Source organism: Urocitellus parryii, chromosome 7 (assembly GCF_045843805.1).
Source record: "Urocitellus parryii isolate mUroPar1 chromosome 7, mUroPar1.hap1, whole genome shotgun sequence".
Classification (NCBI taxonomy): Eukaryota; Metazoa; Chordata; class Mammalia; order Rodentia; family Sciuridae; genus Urocitellus; species Urocitellus parryii.
Genome location: NC_135537.1, coordinates 174,066,672 through 174,085,316, shown reverse-complemented (window position 1 = coordinate 174,085,316; position 18,645 = coordinate 174,066,672). Strand labels below are relative to the sequence as shown.

The following is an 18,645-nucleotide window of genomic DNA, read 5'->3' as shown; positions in this document are numbered from 1 at the left end:
CAAAGCAGAGATATGTAAAGCTTTTAAAAAAGGAGAATGGAATCCCTAGAAAAGGCAAATTTAATGTATAATCACAAAAACTGATCAGGGATTTCCTGGAGCCAAATGTGGGGCTGAGGGGGGAAGAATTTTCTAACATAAGAGGACAGAATAAATTTAGCAGATTTTGATGACTCTGGTGACAGTAATAAGAATGAATATGTTTATAAAAGTCATAGAAATGTACATTGAAGTTCATTTTCTTGGAAGTAAAATACCCAATAAAAAAGATGATAATAATAAAAAAAAAATCACAGAACCAGAGATCCATTCCCAGACCTCATGAATTTATCTTCAAATTTACCAGGTATATTCACTTCTCTAAGTAAGGAGAGTTTTAATGAGGGGATGACAGTGGGCTGCCTTGGAGGTATCTGAAACCCAACCCTCCCTGCCCACCTCCCGCAGGGATGCTGCTGATTCATGCATTGCCCCAGGGGAGTGCTATCCAACTACTCAACTTGACCCTTCTCCCAGAGTCAGATCCCCAGTGGCAGCAGAGGTGAGATGCTGCCTTTGAAGGTTAACATCCCCAAATTAATTCCCATGACTTTTTCTGGTTCTGATCTCAAGCACTATGCAGAACTCACAGGAGGAAAGGAAACATGAAGTGGTGGCTTCTAGTTCCGATTCCCTCAACACTCACAGTTCTCACTGTAAATGAGTATTTCCAGCCCATATATCCATCTCCTGAGGCTGGTTAAGTCTTAAAGTGTGGATGGAATCAGACTTCGGAGGCTGTGAGACTGAAGCCAAACCTTACCTCATGGCAATTCAACTTTATTACTCTGTGCATCTTAGTGGTATAGTCATTGTGTAAAATAAAAAGAATCTAGGCAGTTATAAAGCTGGCCATTTCGATCAGTGAAGGTCTTGCAAACCACAGGCCCATTTGTTTTGCTCAACACTTAAATGGACTTCAGAAGGGGCACTCTCAGTGGAGAGAGCAAAGAGAAAGAAATCTCCCCACTAGAAATACCACCTGCAAGACAGGGTAGATATTCCCCCTGGAGTAAATGCTGAGAATGCCATTTTAATCTTTTTAATTGGGTATTTTATTTCCAAGAAAATGAACTTCAATATACATTTCTATTTTATAAACATTTTCTGAGAATCTGAAATTGCTCCATAATGGATTTTTATATTATTTTGGAAAACTCAGAAATGAATTGAGTTCTTCTTGCAGATTGACCTCAGGCAAACCAACAAATAAATACCAGAAGTAAATAGATAACAAAGAAAAAGTGCAGGAGGGTCCCAAGTTCGAGGCCAATCTTGGCAATTTAGTAAGACCCTCATTAACTTAAGGAGACCCTGACTCAAAATCACTATAGCTCAGTGGTCTAATGCCCTTGGGTTCAATCAATCTCTATACAGAGCTAGGCAGAGCACACAGCTGAATTTAAGCTATATTTGTTATTAAACTCTAGGCATAAAGGTATAGAAATTCTACATTCATTAAAATAAAAATTTCAACCTCAATCAAGGAAGTTCCTCAGTCCCCCCCACCTTTTTTTTTCTTTTTTCTTTTTTTAGCAAGCATGTGGCTGGTTTCAGTAGGCATTGAAGCAACATAACCAGTCGTGTAGTTTTCCAAATAGCACTGGCTGAACAGGCTACATTTTTTACCTGTGGTCTGCCAACTTTCCTAAAGGGCAAAATCCTTTCATATTTTATTCATATGAAGGACTTATTTGCCTTGCAGAAAGACTAAGTTTAAGGCCCTCACCTGTAGTTCTCCAAATCAAGAGATCAGACAAGGCACATTCACAAAGAGCAAACAGGCTTTACCTCTGCTCAGCTGACACACCTTGTACCTTTGCATTTTCCTTTTTAAGTAAATTCTGTATTGCACACGATCTCATGCAAATCACTAGCAGGAAGGAGCAGCCTCAATATGTTTTGATTCATGCCAACTTGCAGGTCTGGGATTGCCTTGCTTCACTAGGAAGAAGAGGTGATTTTTGTTGTTGTTCCAGAAATTTTAATTCATCCATCCGCCTAGTAGAAGGTGGACAGAAGAGAGTCAGACCCTCTACATTCTGGGCATTTTCCTCTGGGTGAATATTGCAATAGGACAACTGTTTGGGGGTACTTATGTTACCCAGTAAATACCCCTATTATGAAATGAACCATTTATTGCAAGTAGTGACAGGATTTAAATATTTTTTGTGGTTGTTGGCCTTCTCCACTAATTGCTTTTTTGGCACTCTTTTGGCCACTTCTTTTTATTACCTTAAAAAATGATCACAAATCTACAGAATGTTCTACACTAGTGAATGAGGGCAATTCTAGTAGGCCTGGTGAAGCCACATGCCCAATCTGAATATACACTGTAAATGGACCCTGTTATCAAAGATAGCACATGCAGATGCCCTGTGTAAGCCAGGGAAAGGGAGAAATGGAGAAGAAACCCTTACTGCCTGATCTTGGTACATCTGGGCCTCACTTCAATTAAATAGCTAAGGAAAACTCTTGCACGAATAGTTCAAGTGTCTTCAAATGGAAAGGAGACTGGAACTGTAGATGGAGGCAAAGTACATACTGTATTTATAACAGAACACAGCTTTTTATATAATTACATCCTTGTGCACTTTTTATTTTTGGTTCTTGAATAAAAGTTACTCAGATGAAATTAAAGAGAATGCAGGAGAAGGTGCTTCAATGCCTCTTCCAGTTTCTATGGCAACTCTGGGGCATCTTATTCAGCTGCCTCATTGACTGTGAGTGTGCCCAAGCGATGCTGACTACAACTTTTAGCTCATTCTAGAAAAGGCTGGGAGAGGTGTTTCTTATGGCCACCAAAGGAAGACTGAAGAAAACCTCCAGCCTGTTTAACAGACTTGCCTTCATTTGGTTATGAATGGTTGCCATCTGAGAGAGCTTTTGCCAAGAGTGTTTTGCTAGGGATGTGTATACACTTGCCTTTTTTACCATTTCTCTATTGGTAAATAATCTTTTTATAAGTAAGTTCTTGATGCAGCTATTTATATGTTTTTAAAGAAACTCATGTATTATTTAGTGAGACACTTTTAATGTGGGATCAAATACAGAGTGGCTTAACAGGGATTTAGGCAAAGAGCTATCTCAGCAAAAATGTGACAAACAAAAGTCAAATAAAATTATCTACTGGGAGACTGGATTCATTTTCTTTATATAGGAGGGAACCAAATACTTATCCAAGGGATGTCTTTTGGCCCTTGTGTTGGGACTGGGGAGGTGCTGAGGCACAGAAGACTCACAGAACTATCCCAGACAGAATCTGGGGTTGGACCTACCACTCAGCACAGAGATGTGAGAGGGCAGCATCCACTGGAGCAGTGTCCTCATACAACCAATTTAAAATTTAAGAATAGACACTTCCAAATGCTAGGTTGGATGTTACATTAAATGACTATGCTTTAATATTCAATAGTTTTATTGTAATCTTATTGCAAGTTAAATATTACTGATAAGAGCAACACGAAACATGGTAACAGGCCCATAATAGTGACCTAAAAATGTGTGGAAGGAAATAAGGAAGGATAATAAGGGAAGGAAACAGAGAAGGCGGCAGGGAGAAAGGGAAGGAAATTTGGAAGGAAGGGCAGGTTTGCCCTTTCTGAATGTCTCTGGTTTTGAGTCTCTCTGCCCTTAATTTTCTTAGGATTTTTTAAACCAAGAAATCAAGGAACAATTTTGTCTTCCTATTCCATAATTATTGCATCAGTAGGAACTTGCGTGGGTGTGTATGTTTGTTGTTATATACAACACAGTTTATCAAAACCAAACCAGACACAGACAAATATTTAATTTTTCTTCGAGGGGAATGTTTGACATAAAATTTCAATTGTTAGAGTCAAGACAAAATAAAACAGATTTCAGAGTTATGTGTTTGTATCATGACTCTGTAAGTCGATGAAAGTATTTTGTTTACAAATAGTTGACTTTGACAATATTTTTTTAATATGACATACAATAAATTGATTCAAAGGAAGTGACTAGGAGAGGCTTGCAGGACAAGGAAATAATATTTATTATTACATTTTAAAGACTTTATTACATAGTCTAATATTTTTTTAGATATTTTCAGGTTGAGAAAAATAGGTTTGTCTCACTAAACTTACATCAATATAAATGTCTCTTGATAATATTTATCGAAAACTTGAGGGTAAGAATCAGAAGCAAAGGTAAAAGTTATCATAGTAAATTATAGAAGAAAGGTTTTTTGTTTTTTGTTGTTTTTTTTAACAAGGTCAGTTTATTTATAGATGTGAGATGTCCTTTGAAGTCATGATATCAGAAGGTTGATTGCTTAATCTACTCTACCTCCTTGGTCAACATATTTTGCAAGGCCTCCTGGGCCATTTTGAGCCATTTCAAAATTGTCAACAATTCCACAACCAAAGCATCTTATTACACGTTCTTTATCGTCAGGCACACATTGTCTATTTGGTGCAAAATGATATTTGCAATCTTACTCATCCACCTTGTCACTTAAATGTGATTTTTATTCATTTCTGAATTTTTGCTAATAGTAAAGTTTAACATAAAGGTTAAAAAAACAAAATTAAAACACTTTAATGATGTGCAGACATCAATTCCCAATAAATTGTTGTATAAACATTTAAATTCGTGGTGACGGCCCTGAAAAAAGATATGCATTCTCCAAGTAAATGTTTCTGCACATGGAGGACAATAACTGTATGTCTTATCTGCAGTGCCTAATAGGTCCTAATTTATCAATAACTGGTAATTCCTATTCCATATACACTGTTTCTTTCAAAAGCCTGCTTCTCCTAGTATTAAGGCAAAATGATCATATGACCACACCAACCAATTTCCAAAACATAACCCACTGATGACAAAGTCCATCCAGAAAACTTTGAGTAGCAGCACAATATAATAATTCTCCAACAAATTTTGGTTGAAATGAATAGAATCTCTTAGAAGTCAAACCTCTTAACAGCTTCAAATCCCCAGAATACCACTCAAACCTGAATTAATGAAGATAAATATTGTCCCCTGAAAACCCTATGATCAAACCAGATCTTTTGGTATTCTGATGGAAGTCAACAGCATTATTTGATATTCCTGTCTTCTAATATATAACATTTATGATATGATGGCATATGATATGACATCTATGACAGGGTATTATACCATGGATTATATTATCTATAACATGGTGTGTAGATCCAATTTTCTTGACACCATGGATCAGAAGCAAAAAGCTAAATGGTGCTAGGGGACTTCTGGCAGTGGAGAAAATACAGCTGATGGTTTCATGATAAAGAAAACACTTTAAAACCCTTCACACCTGAAAGAGATGCTTCATAGTAACTTCAGTCACCCAAGGAAACACAGATCATATATATATATATATATATATATATATATATATATATATATATATATATATATATATATATATATCTCCTCTTCTAACTAAAACAGAGAATGGTAATTTAAGAAAACCATTTCTCCAAAACAATGAATGCCCTTGAGGCAACAAGTTTCAGTTATTTGGAGAGAGCCTCTTATATGTAATTATTCACCATTATTATTCTCGGTATTTAGTAATACTCCAGTGCCAAAGCTTGGCTCACCTTGCTCCATCTCCTCCCTGCCACATTCTTCTGAACTGTCCCTCCTCCTCCTTCCCCCAACTTTTCTACTTCTCCAGCTCCCAAGGATAACTGGCTCCTCCCAGTCTGCCTAGAACTTTCTCCGTTTTAGTACTGCAAGTCACACACCCTTCAGCCCAGGCAATGCAGGACAGTGGGACACCTTATTCCAGAGCCAGGACTTTCATAGTCTTCTTCCACCCGTATCTTGCAGAGATTGCCTTGTGGCCATGCAATTAAAAATAAAAGTCATTATAACAACCCTCACTCGGTGACTCTAACTATCAGACCACTAGGGTCCTAGGGTCTGCCCTTTTTGGGAAAAAAAAAAAAAGCTCTGAGGTCTTGAAATGTGCTAATCACAGACTTGGTTCTTTAGGTCATTAGCATGAAGCTAGACTTCCTTCTTTAAAGTGCTATGTGAGGAGCAGGTGCTTAGGAAGGTAAGAGCCTGGAAGGCTTGCTGGACTGTCACTCAAAGAGGGGCCAAGCAGAGTTCCTCTCCTGTGTGTGTGTGTGTGTGTGTGTGTGTGTGTGTGTGTGTGTGTGTGTGTTTGATAGAAATAATAAATAAAAATAAAGGTAAGGCCTATATAGCATTCAACTTCCTACCTGGCTTTATCGTGACATATCTTGTTTAAATCATTCCAATCCGGGAGGAGGATCCTTTTATACCTTTGTTTGCCTTCCAAAGAGGAAAGTAGGTAGTAGGCTGCCTGCAGCTGGATTAGTAATGGAACTCTGTGGTTTTGCTTGGGGACAGGCCTAAGCAATTCCTAGTTCATTGAAATTAATCTCAAATTTGAAATTTACCCACATCCTGCAACCAAGGCTGAGGTTTGACATTGTTCTGCCCCTTGTGTATTGTCCCCACTCTCCAAATACTGAAGGAGGAACTGGGGAGCAGGTTAGCAATAAGGCAGGAAAATCCAGGGTTCTTGTGTCCTGTGTGGGGAAGAAAAGAAGAGTGCTTTTGTTCCTGAGACCAGAAACACTGATGCAGAGAGGTCTCAGGTTAGATGGCAGGCCACCAAAGTAAAAGCAGCATGGAGCAGTGAATGGGGCAGCTCAGTGTTGAAGGTAACTTTTGAATCAGCTCTGATACCAACTGGCTGAGTCCACAAGGGTCAAGGCCCTTCTCTGGACCTCAGATTCCTCTAGTCTTAAATGGAAGCAAGGGGCTTGGAGTGAGCTTAAATAACTTACTATATTCAGCAAGATCTCAGAACCGTACTCCCAATAGTTCTGAGTACTTGTAAAAGGAAAAGATATTAAGGAGAAACACCTATGTCAGAATGCAAAATTCCTCTGTATTTCCAACTTTGAAAAGCACTTTAACTTGAACTTGCTAGAGGAAGAGGCATTTTCTCTGAGGCCACTTATCCTTTGCAACTTCATATCCTGAAAAAATATTCAGCTTAGTGGAGTAAACCAGGCTTGGAGGCAGATAAAACTTGAATTCAAACCCTACTTCCATAATTCCTTAGCTTTAAAATTTAGTTTCTTTATCTATTACTGAAGTCAAATCTATACTGAAGATTTAATAGGCCTCAAGTCAAATCTGCTCACAATTGTAAGTGAAGTTTTGTTCAAGTTCAACCATCTCATTTGTTTTCCTGTTATCTGGGATCCTTTTGGACTATAGGCTTAGTGGCTTCCTTGAGAAAAGACCCTCTTTGGTCCATGAAGCCAAAAATATTCACTCTCTGGCCCTTATAGCACCCTTTTCTAAGTCCTAATCTGCAGTAACAGAATGATAATACCCTGATTTATTTTTTGTGAGAATTAGATAAAATGATACACAAGGCAGAACTTACACATAGCTGAGGCTCAATGGAGAATTAACTGATACTATTTAACAGAGAATCAAAATCTAAACCTTGTACTTTATTTTTGTGAGTCCTGTTTGCTCATTTTTTTTTTTTTTTGGTCTTTTCTACCTAGGTCATTCTGTACAAAAACATAACATGAGCTTGACTTCCTTTAACCTGGATTAAAGTAATCTGCCCCTCTGGTGAACCTGTGTGTTCTGGCAATTTCTATGGCTCTATTCATCCAAACTATCAGGGTTTATGTCCTATTGTTTGGGAATATCTGAACATTTCTACTGTGATCATAAGGAGGAACAACCATTCTTGCACAAATTTGTTTCAATTTTTAAGTTTTTATTTAGAAATAATAAAATAAGACATAATATATAAAAATATGTACAACCCATGGTTTGTGCAGTACAATAGGAAGACTTTAGATACAAAAAGGATGGCAAATGGGAAAATAATAACTATCACGATTGTCAAAGGCCTGAATTGTTCAACTCTCTATAGCTGAGAACTGAAATCTAACATCGCCAGTAAAGAAATTCTAGTTGGCTGAAGGTTGTGGGCAGGGAGGTGACTGTGTAACACCAAGATTTGGGGTGGAGGAGCTAGGGATGAAAGGAACTGGTGAAAGAAAGAATGCATCAATAGAACAAAAAACGAAGTCAAACAAATTTTCTCTAGGAATTTGGAAATGACTACAGTGCTAGAGTGACATCTTTAAAATGTCTGATTCAAGTATACTCTTAGAGGGATAGAAAACTATTCCTTTCTCAATAATCAAAATAGAATTCACTTTGTCTACCTTTTATTTAAAAATAGAATAACCAGGAAATCTATGCCTCCCCCCCAAAAATATAATGCCCATCCAGATACGGGCAGACATTCTTTAAAAGGGAATACATCCTAAGGAAATTCAATAGGGATTTGCTTGCAATAGAGAAGCAGCACGCATCTGGGAATCGACCCCAGATATTCACGGTGAGTCCCTTCCATCTGCGTTCTAGTGACAGGTATGCACTAGTTAAGGAGACCCAGTCAAAGGACAAATATTTTGAAGGTAAACTGCAACAATATATGTCGTGCATTACCTGTGTCTTGGCTCTTGACAAGAAAAAAAATACATACATATATATATATATATATAGCCACTTAAAGCTTGTAACTATTAAAATGCTAATAACTAGAAAAAGCTTTCAAATTGAACAGTCCATGCTGAAATAAATAACAGAAGAACATAGCCATACGAACCTTATAAGGCTGGTAAATATGTGCTAAAACCATGCTAACCGGTAGCATATAGGTACTAGCTCTCCAAAATTGCTGCACTGAAATTATACTTTCTATGGCAATTTTTTTTCCTTTACATACTTCTATTTACATTTGGCTTTAAATATGAAAATATCTGATAAACTTTATAAAATGTACACTTTAAAAACATAGCTTCTGCAAAATTTTCTTGAAAAAAAAAAAAACAAACCTGTGCACCAGAAATTTTAGATTTTTTCTCTTTTTCAGAAATAAGTTGAAAGATGTCCCTCCCTCTTCCTTGTCCCCGTACCCACCCCCTTCAAATATCTCAAGTCTTTTTAAGTGGTAGCACTGTGTGTTTGGGGGTCCTTCTTTGAGGTCATCCCCATGCTCCACTGCATCTTCATTTAATTTACATATCACTAAATACTCTTTGGTTTGATTGTTTTCCTTTGCAAAACATCATGATAGCAGCAGCTGAAGCCCTCGATAGCCTCTCACTGTCAAAAGTCAAATTGTTCTCTTCTATTAAATCTCCCGTTCCCAATTCCTCCAACTCTTAAAACAACTTCCCAAACCTGCCTTTGAATCTGGACTTAAAATAACATCCACGTGCTTAGCATCTTTTTTCTCGGTTTCAATGAAAATATCACCACGGTTTTCAAACCCACCAACTTTCAAACCCACCAACTTGGAAGGCTTGAAAACAGCAGAAACCGGCATAGTTTTGCAGGCACTGCGTTCAGATATGGCTGTTCAAGAACCAGAGACCATCACGAATGTCCATTTACAAAACATATGACTTTAGAACAAGCTGTATTTTAATGGCATACCAGAATATAATACCATAAGAGAGTTGATTTTGAGACTAATTAAAAAGAAAAGTCAGAAACCCCAGAATTCACAAATAGGGAACTTTAAACTGTAGCAGAGTTCCGCTATTGGGCTAAATCAAGGAGGAAAACGGTTCTAGCAAGGCAGGCAGCCAGGGAGGAGAAACTTCTGGAAAACAATGTGTCCCTAGTAAACTGCTCTGGGCTCCAAAAGAGACAATGATGGGTTCACATTAATCACGAGAATGCACACAAAGAACGACTCGACCCCTTTTAAACTATTATCTCCTTTCCCTGTGATTGTGTTGGATTTTTATGGCTCTTTTTGACCCTAAAATACTGGGATATTCTCATTCCTACTCTCTGCCATAAAAATAGGCAAATTTCCTCTCCCTCCTGAATACTGGAGCTGAAATGCTGCATCCAAGTGGTCTGTCCACCCCTTTCTGCACGCCCCACTTTGGCAAGTGCAGCCCTGTCTGACTGTGCAGGATGCACTCCAAACAGACTAATGGGAAGATCAAGCCTGGAGGACAGGCGTGGCATCTTTTCTAAGGTGACGTTCGGCTGGAAATGTCCAGACAGTTGAGGAAATGAACTCAACTGAAAAGTTTAAGTCAATTTATTTTTTCACACCAATGGCTGCATGGAGGGTGCCAGGATATGTGCCAAGTTCAATCAAGATCTCATCTTATGGAATAAATTTTGGAATGTGCAAAAAGGGGAAGTCCAGAAAAATCTAAGAGCATGTCACCATCTCTCTCACTTGATGCATTAGTCTGGCCAGCATTACCCAGCAGGATAGAAAAGATGTTGATGTTCTTTGTGTGTATGCATGTGTATGTGGACTGTACTTCCCCTTTGTTCTTCCTCTTCCACTTCCAACAGGAAGGGTACATGACAGAACAAAATTTAAAAAGCACTACACTTACTAGACTCCGTGTTTGATGCTGTTTTGTGAATAAGGTGCAAAATGAACAGGCGGTTTGAGGTCTTGCTGAGGTTCAAAGTTATTGTTTCTTGATTTCAAGGCAACCCATGGGGCTTTGTTTCCTTTTTAATATAAGCTCCACTGTGCAAAAATGTGCATTATCTTTGGTATTTATTTTAGGTAGTCTAACTTAAAATTTTAGATAACCCATTGACATCAGGAGAAAGGAAAAAAAAAACCCAGAGGCTACCATTTGGCTAGTGTTACATAATGCCCTTATGTAACGAGAGAGAGAGAGAGAGAGAGAGAGAGAGAGAGAGAGAGAGAGAGAAGAAAGAGAGAGAGAAAGAAAAGAGAGAGAGATCAGTTCTAGGAAACAGATTACTGGCCTCCAAAAAATCAGGCTCTCAGTTTTGGCAGTTAATAGCCAAATACTTGCCACTTTGAAGCGCATCATGAGCTTTCAACAAAGTTCAACACTGACTTTTAAATCACATAAAAGAAAAACTACACTGCAACAAAAATACGATTTGTGTTCATGTAGTTAGCAGCTTTTCAAAAAAAAAAATTAAGGCAGAGTCTTGCCTTTGTTATGCCATTAAAAACACTCTTGTTCCCTAAAAGAAGCATTCTGGATAAGTCAGATACCCAACCAAGGCTTGCCTGCAAATTCAAGTTTTGTAAAAACACAAAACAACACATAAAAGCCCGCAACTTAGTCTACAACACGTATGTGCCATCGGGTCACGCAAAGGCCTGGTTAGTGCTTTGCATCAATCATGGAGCTTACAGTCTTTCTTGGAAACCATTGTGCTAGCCTCAGTCCCTGGTGGCCACTTGCCTTGACCCACCTCTTGACCAGTACCGTCGTCTGTTAACTGTTTCAGGCCTCTGACCAACAGACTGTGGAGTAAAGTAAGTATTCCAGAGCAGGAATCAGTCAGTCATATCTCGGATTCCCGCCGTAAGGGCCTGGGCTCTAGAGGTACGCTGGCCTGGTTGTGGAGGTCTATGTCTGGGGGGGTGTCTGTACTAGTGCTTTCGGGGACTCCGTTTTCACTGTCTTCTTCCTCTTTGCTCGTGAGGGCGACTTCATTTTCATAGCAAAATGAATTAGCATTTGAGAGGATATATTTCTTCTCGGCTAAGTCTCTGGCACTACAAAGGGGAGTGTTGGGGACTTCGTAAGTCTTGTGGAACCTGGAATAGTCCACCTTGTAGTAGTGCTTCTCCTCAAAGAGGACCGGCTCGTAGCGGTGGCCCCAGAGGATCTCATTGGCCAAGTAGGAGCTTCGGCACTGCGTGGTCATGGCAGTGGCCTCTACCATGCCTTCCAGTATGACGACAATTTCAAAGTCTGCGTTATCAATGTCCTGCTTACTCAGATCATATAAAGGACTGTCTTCGTCGATTTCATGGACGATAGTGATTGGGGACACTAGAAATATACGGTCGATCCCACTGTCAAACCCCACATTGATGTCTATCTGATCCAGGGGGATGTACTCCCCTTCGGAAGTAATTCTGGATTTGAGGAGCTGCGCCCGCACGTGCGCTTCCACCAAGTGGCTTTTGCGAAGGTTGCCCACTCGCCACATCAAGCACAGCTTGCCGTCTCTCATGGCGATCACGGCGTTGTGACTGAAGACCAGGGTCTCGTTTCTCTTCTTGGGCTTGGCCATCTTGGCCATGACCGCGCCGATGATGAAGGCGTCAATGATGCAGCCCACGATGGACTGGAAGACCACCATGAAGACAGCGATGGGGCACTCATCCGTGACACACCTGAAGCCGTAGCCTATGGTGGTCTGGGTCTCGATGGAGAAAAGGAAGGCGGCCGTGAAGCTGTTGACCTCAGACACGCAAGCTTTGCTCTCCTTGGATGCATCCAGGTCCCCGTGGAGCAGGGCAATCAACCAAAACACGCAGCCGAAAAACAGCCACGAGAGGACAAAAGCCAGGCAGAAGATAACCAGCATCCACCGCCAGCGAATGTCCACACACGTGGTGAAGATGTCCGCGAGGTACCGTTGTCCCTTCTCACCCACGTTGATGAACTGGACATTGCAGTGGCCATCCTTCTTCACAAAGCGGCTCCTGCACTGTTGCCGGGTGTGGACTTTGCTCTTCCCGTTCCCAAAGCCATTGGCAACCGCCATGGTGGCCAGCTTCATGCCGTCCTCTTCCGAAGAGACGATGCTGTAGCGGTTGGTTCGCACACTGCCCATCGCTTCTGCTGTGGACTCCAGTGCTTCTGCTTTGGAAAACAGTCTGAGTTTTTGCAAAACCCTTTGGAGAAACAGTTTTGAATGTTCGGTGAGGACACGTACACAAAAAATGAGGAGAGATGGGTGTCTCCAGGAGCCTTGGGGTCCTACCAAGGTCTGTCAACTGACATGCAGAGGTACCTTAGTAACTCAGCAGACATCCAGGGAACATGTCCTGCAAGGAAAGACAGACCATTCATTACAGAAGTCATTCTTAAGAGAGTCCTAAGGCAACAAACCCTGCCCTGAGAAAGCACTGAATTGCAGGCATTTTAATTTCTTTGTCCCCTAATTTTTGTTTTCAATTTTTATTTGAAAGCATAAACTCATCAGGACAGTAATTCCTCCAGAATTTCTTTTTCCTCTCACTTTTTTTTTTTTTTTTTTTTTTGCCACTGAATTCTATCGTCTTTTTGCCTTCTCTACTTGCTAGGTTCTCAAGTCCTTACACAGAAGAAAGACTTTCTGGTGGCCAGGCTTGTTGCAAAGCTGTTAGAACCAGGACGTGTCTAGGGAACATTTTGTGAGTGCAGCCTTGATATTAATAGACTTGCATGTGCACTATGGGATAGTATCCCAGCCCTTGATGGCAAGGTGGAAGTTGGGAGGTACAGAATATTTTGCCTAAATGATAAAACTGAGCAGACAGCCTTTAGGATCATCTGAAATGGATCCCGGCTGCTGGGTACTGTTTGGGCTTGCTCCATCATTTCACACGCTGGAAGCAGCCACTGTGCAGAAATGCCTGATAACATCTCAGTTAGTGCAAGTGATTCTGACTTGAAGACACAGATTTGCTCCGGGGAATAGACAGTGATTCTGTTGCCTAGCAATGCGAGTCCTGAAATTCTCCAGAGAGGGGACTGCCATGTGTAATGACAGGCTAGGAAGTAAGCACCTTTGTGCCAAAGGACCAGGTCTTTAGCGGATTTAGATAAGGCAGGAACCCATTTCGTGTGGGTCCAATGCTGTGTTCCCTCAAACAGAGACAACTCTGTAATCAAAGTGGCTCATAAATGCCAGTCGGCTGGCTTTCGCTTGGAGTGCTTCTGTTTGCAATAGGTTCCTATGGAGAAGGCACTCACCTTTACTTAACACGAGCAAACAGTAGTTTTCAGCTTTCTCCTATTGCCTCATTCTCTCCTAGGTAAAAACTGCCTACTTGATTTCACATCCCATCTTGGCTCCAAAGAAACTGTGCTTTTCCTTGACTCACTATCAAAAGCCTAAGAGAAAGTCATTTTCCTCACCAAATACATATAGGCAAAGCTAACAGAGCCTAGAACTAAAAAAAAATAACAGTGGTTCTCAACTTCTGGAACAATCAAATCCATTTCCCGTGTCTAAGGGGGGACAATGAACAATAATACATAGAAAGGATCAGAAATTTCTTGAAGCCCTGGTAACAAGGACTCCACTTTTTCTACCCCCCCCCCCCCGCCCCAAAGCCGCATTAAGATTAAGCAGTTAACAGAACCATTGGCAGCCAAACCAGCTGCAAACAAATCAGGCAAACCATTTCTCTTAGTTTTGTGCATCCCTTTAAAATGAGGCAAGGTGCATTGTCTTTGAAAATGTCTCCTTACAATCTTTTGACTTCTCCCTCCACATCCAAGTTATTATGCAAGAATGTGCCCCAACACATTTTTCCTGAGATTAGTCATCTGTGAAAATTGCAATGTGTGTTACATTTTGGCAGCTTTTGACACCTAAATGATGCCCGATTTGAAAGTGCCTTTGAATTACTTTATAAAAAGAAGTTACTGTGCCTTCCCAGATTTCCACCTGCTTCAATGTTTTGTCTGCTTCCCTGTGAAGTTTGCACTTGGACAAAAGAAAAAAAGAATCCTATTGCTCAGGATTCAAGATCCTGGGCATGGAAATATTTTTTTTTTTTTAATACAGGGATTTCAGTTTATTTGGCTCACATGGAATTGCCAAGCGTTTCTACACAGAGACAGAAATATAACACTAAATGCAGGTGTACTTTTCCGAAAAAGGGGAAAGAGAGACTTCCTTAAAGTGTGCTAGTATCTTTGAGTTCTGCTTGGCTTTAGGACCCTTTATTATAAACTGACACCAAGAAATGCCCTCTTCACAATTCAAAACAATCCTTCCATCCAAGTTACCACTGGGGGACATGAGGAAGCAGATTCAAATTTCTTCAGACTTATTTCTGCACTCTTTTCGGATTAAAACATAACCATCATATGAAAACTAAAGGCTGCATTATTACTTCCCAAAAATCTTGACCCCAGGACATTTGTTTAAATTCCACAAATCACACAATACCAACTTCCTATGAATAGCTGCCCGCCTTCAGAACCTTGAAAATAGCCTGTATCAAGCAACTATTATTGTCTTATTTCCATTGCTAATGACAGAATTTGTTCCACATGTGGAGCATCATTTAGAAATTTTACCATTTCTTCCTGGAAAGGGGAAAAGAAGAGTTGGTTTCTTTTTCTTCTTCTTTTTTTTTCTTAAGGCAAAATGGGAACTTTGATCACTTCAAATAAATGTACCCCCAAACAGATTTATGTGTATATATGTGTGCATTCATATTGTATCTACTCAGAGTCTGAGGAGCTAATTACATAACAAAAGACTAAAACTTGCCAAAGTCTGATAGGGTAACTATCCTAGTAAGTCACCACAAAGATCCCCTTTACTGTTCACCTGCCCACATGTCCAAGTGGCTTTAGGTAAACAGAGACATCTTTACCAGCTCCTCTGTCAAAGGAAATCACTAATTCATGAACATCTGGGAAAAGCTTTCATTTAAAACACAGAACTTTTATGCACCTTTATTCCATATGATGTTTTGACAAAGAGTTGATTAGGAGTCTAGGGAACATTAAATGATTTGACTTCTTGATGGCTATAGTTCTGGAGAGTTGGTATTTGATCTGATGAACAATATATGAATTTCCCTATCAGCCCAAATACCTAAGGGGCCTGAAGTAAACTCAATGGACACAAATAATCATTTTATTCCAGCCATAACCAATGATGCAGAAAGTATTCCTGGGAAATTGAGAGGCCACATGTGGTGCTGTTCATGTTAAGACTATTTATAGGCTGAGCCAAAATTAAGCATAAGCAATGGAAAAAAATAGTTCAGCACTTCAATCTTAGGTAGATATTAAAGGAGAAAGGGCTATGGATAAATACAAGGTCAAGGAGTTACATGGTACAAATGGAGGGAATATAAGTTATTTTTGCCATAAAGGAAATAATTCCAACAGGCAGATAATAACCATGGAAAAGATAATCATGAGAGCAAATGAGAATAGTTCTGCCACATGGTCTTGGTGTACAGTGAATAAGAAAGTTTCTGACTAAGGACAGGACATAGACAGAAGAAAATGTGCAGGGTTGAGAGAGAGAGAGAGAGAGAGATTTGCTAATGAGTGTTCAGAGCAGCTATTCCCCAGCTGACGCCATATAGACCAGCCTGAGTGTGCTCTGGGCACAAGTTGCTACGTGAGCACAACTGCTAGCAAAGCGACCTCTTGGAAGCTCAGTAAACAGAAGGGAGGAGGAGGGGACCATGGGGGGGGGGTGTTGCACCAGTCCATCTATGTGAATGCCATCTCTGACATTTGTGCTGAACAATGCATGCTACATTGCTCAGCATTTGCATATGATGGAAAATACACAGATTTAGTAAACAAAAATAGACACATAAAACAAATTGAAATGGTCCAACTGTTTAGGTAAAGATGTGTTTAATCTTTCAGGCCACTCAAAAGTCATGCAAGGACTCTAGAGCTAGCCAGCAATTCTTCAACTGGAGAGTCTGAAGGATATAGAAAGACCATGTTCTTACAGAAAGAAAAAAAAAAGAAAATACCATATTCACAACGGTGTGAAACAAATATTCCTTATGGATACCAATAAAAAAAAAATTAAGTAACCCCCAACATATAAGGAAGAAGGGCAGAAAGCAAAATGAAATTATGTTAACCCTCAACTCTCACCCCTCCCATTGTCCTTGAAGTAACATCTCTCACTCCTTCTGAACATTAGGATTGTTCAGGATCATGGCAAAAACAAATATAATACTTTGAAGTTAGCAAGAAGAAACTGATATGTGTAAAGGTAATGCACAGTGGATATAAAACATATTTACCAAGGGAAAACTTGACAATATATTGATTATTAATGTGAAAACAAATGGCAAAAGGCAATGTGTACTTTCTGCATACCCCTAAACAGGTTTTCAAATAATGCCCTATTTTGTAACAGGTACACTCTGAGTTTATGAAAATCTCCAGAATCCATGCCTCTTCCTAGTAACCACACCGCTGACAGGCTTAGCCTGACACACGCAGCAAACTAACCACCCGTTTCCTATCTCTATTTTTTTTCAACTGTCAGGATGAATCCATGTTATGATGCAATATTTTTGCAGAATCAAGTCATTTTGATGGTTTTGCTTGCTTAAAACCACAGTATCTTCAAGCTAGGCATTTATACCATTATTAGTAAGAATAACAAATGGCTTAGGGCAGAGTGACATACAATGTGAAAGTTTTGCGGTTCTCAGGCTCAAATCCAATTCTGGCTTCTGCTCTCTTAACCCAGCAAAGCAACTTTGAGAAACTCACTCTGTTTGGAACTTGAAGCTATACTTGAATCAACTAGGGAAAAAAAAATAAAAGACATCGAAGCTATGCTTGAATTAACTAAGCGAAAAAAAAAAAAAAACAAAACAAACGAACAAACAAACAAAGACTCCAAGGATAGAGAATAAATAGTGCTGTGTCCCAAGGTTTGCCAAGGTCTGAGACCAGGGCTTGAGTTTCACCTCTACCCCTCAGCCACCTTCTTTCCCCTATGATCACCCTTCTTAGAGGGAGAATGGAACACAGACTGTAGCCCTTGCCTCCAAACCCAGTATCTCCCTACAGCTGGTGCATTGGAAGTTATGAGCACAAACAGATGCTGCAGAGAAATCTGTTTCTATTGCTCAACTGTTCCAAGCATGTCTCAGTATTTTTAGCTCCGAGGGTGTTCTGGTGCGCACACAAACTATATAGGCTTGAGCTGGGACTCCAAAGCGTGGGGGAGCACTACAGCAACGTGACAGCTGGGCACCTCTGGAGCAGCAGGGCAGGGTAGTTTAGGGCACGGTGGCCCGAGTCCATTTCCGAGGACACACAGCGAGAGAGAAGGAGTGAAGAAAACACATAGCAGCCCTTACCTGTTGCTGGCACAGGAGCATGGGGACATGGAGTGGAAGTGGGGGGTACAGAGGCATGTAAGATCCAGTGGTTTGTAAAATTGAGTGAGCCGAAGCAAACCAGAATTCCCAAGACCCAGCTTGCCGGCGCCGGGAAGGCTGCGCGCTGGCCAGGGCTCCAGTGCGCTCTGCAATATCCTGGGCTCTTTTGAGGCGGTACACGCGATACCGGCCCTTCTGACTCCGCCCCCCCCGCCGCTGCCGGCCAATCGCACGCGGTGGCCCCGGGAACCGCGGCGGGGAGGGGTGGATGCTACACCCGCGTCCCGCGGCGCAGCCTGCCAAGGGAACCTGCTGCCGCTTCCTCCCCCTCCACCCTCCCAGCCTGGTCCGGGAGTCGGGCCCGGCTGGGGAGGAGGAAGTTGCGGCCCAGCTGGGACAGCAGCAGGTGGGAAGGTCCGCGTCCGGGCTTTTGCGGCTGCCTAATTGCAGCCTGGCCTTGGGCAAAGCTTCCTACCCTTCTCCTAGCCCCACACTTTCCGCTTCGAAGGGCCTGCGCCGTGTCAGTGCTGGGGTGAGAGGTTGCCGCCGTCTTCCTTTACCCTGCCTCCCACCCTAAACCCTCAGTCTCTCCAAAACGGGACCTGCAGCGCGCAGAGGAGCGGCCAATTAAGTGGGGAAAGGGGCTGGGACCCGCGCGCAGAACCCCACGG

General features: G+C 41.0%; 1 protein-coding gene across 1 annotated transcript; it reads right to left on the bottom strand.

The window, feature by feature from the left end:
- Nucleotides 1–7,782: 7,782 nt before the first annotated feature.
- Kcnj2 (potassium inwardly rectifying channel subfamily J member 2) lies at nucleotides 7,783–18,112 on the bottom strand. The gene is made up of 2 exons (XM_026401348.2): nucleotides 17,954–18,112; nucleotides 7,783–12,919 (listed from the first exon to the last, which is right to left on the bottom strand). The coding sequence occupies exon 2, from the start codon at nucleotides 12,703–12,705 to the stop codon at nucleotides 11,422–11,424; it is 1,284 nt and encodes a 427-aa protein (XP_026257133.2). The 5' UTR covers nucleotides 12,706–12,919; nucleotides 17,954–18,112; the 3' UTR covers nucleotides 7,783–11,421.
- Nucleotides 18,113–18,645: the final 533 nt, after the last annotated feature.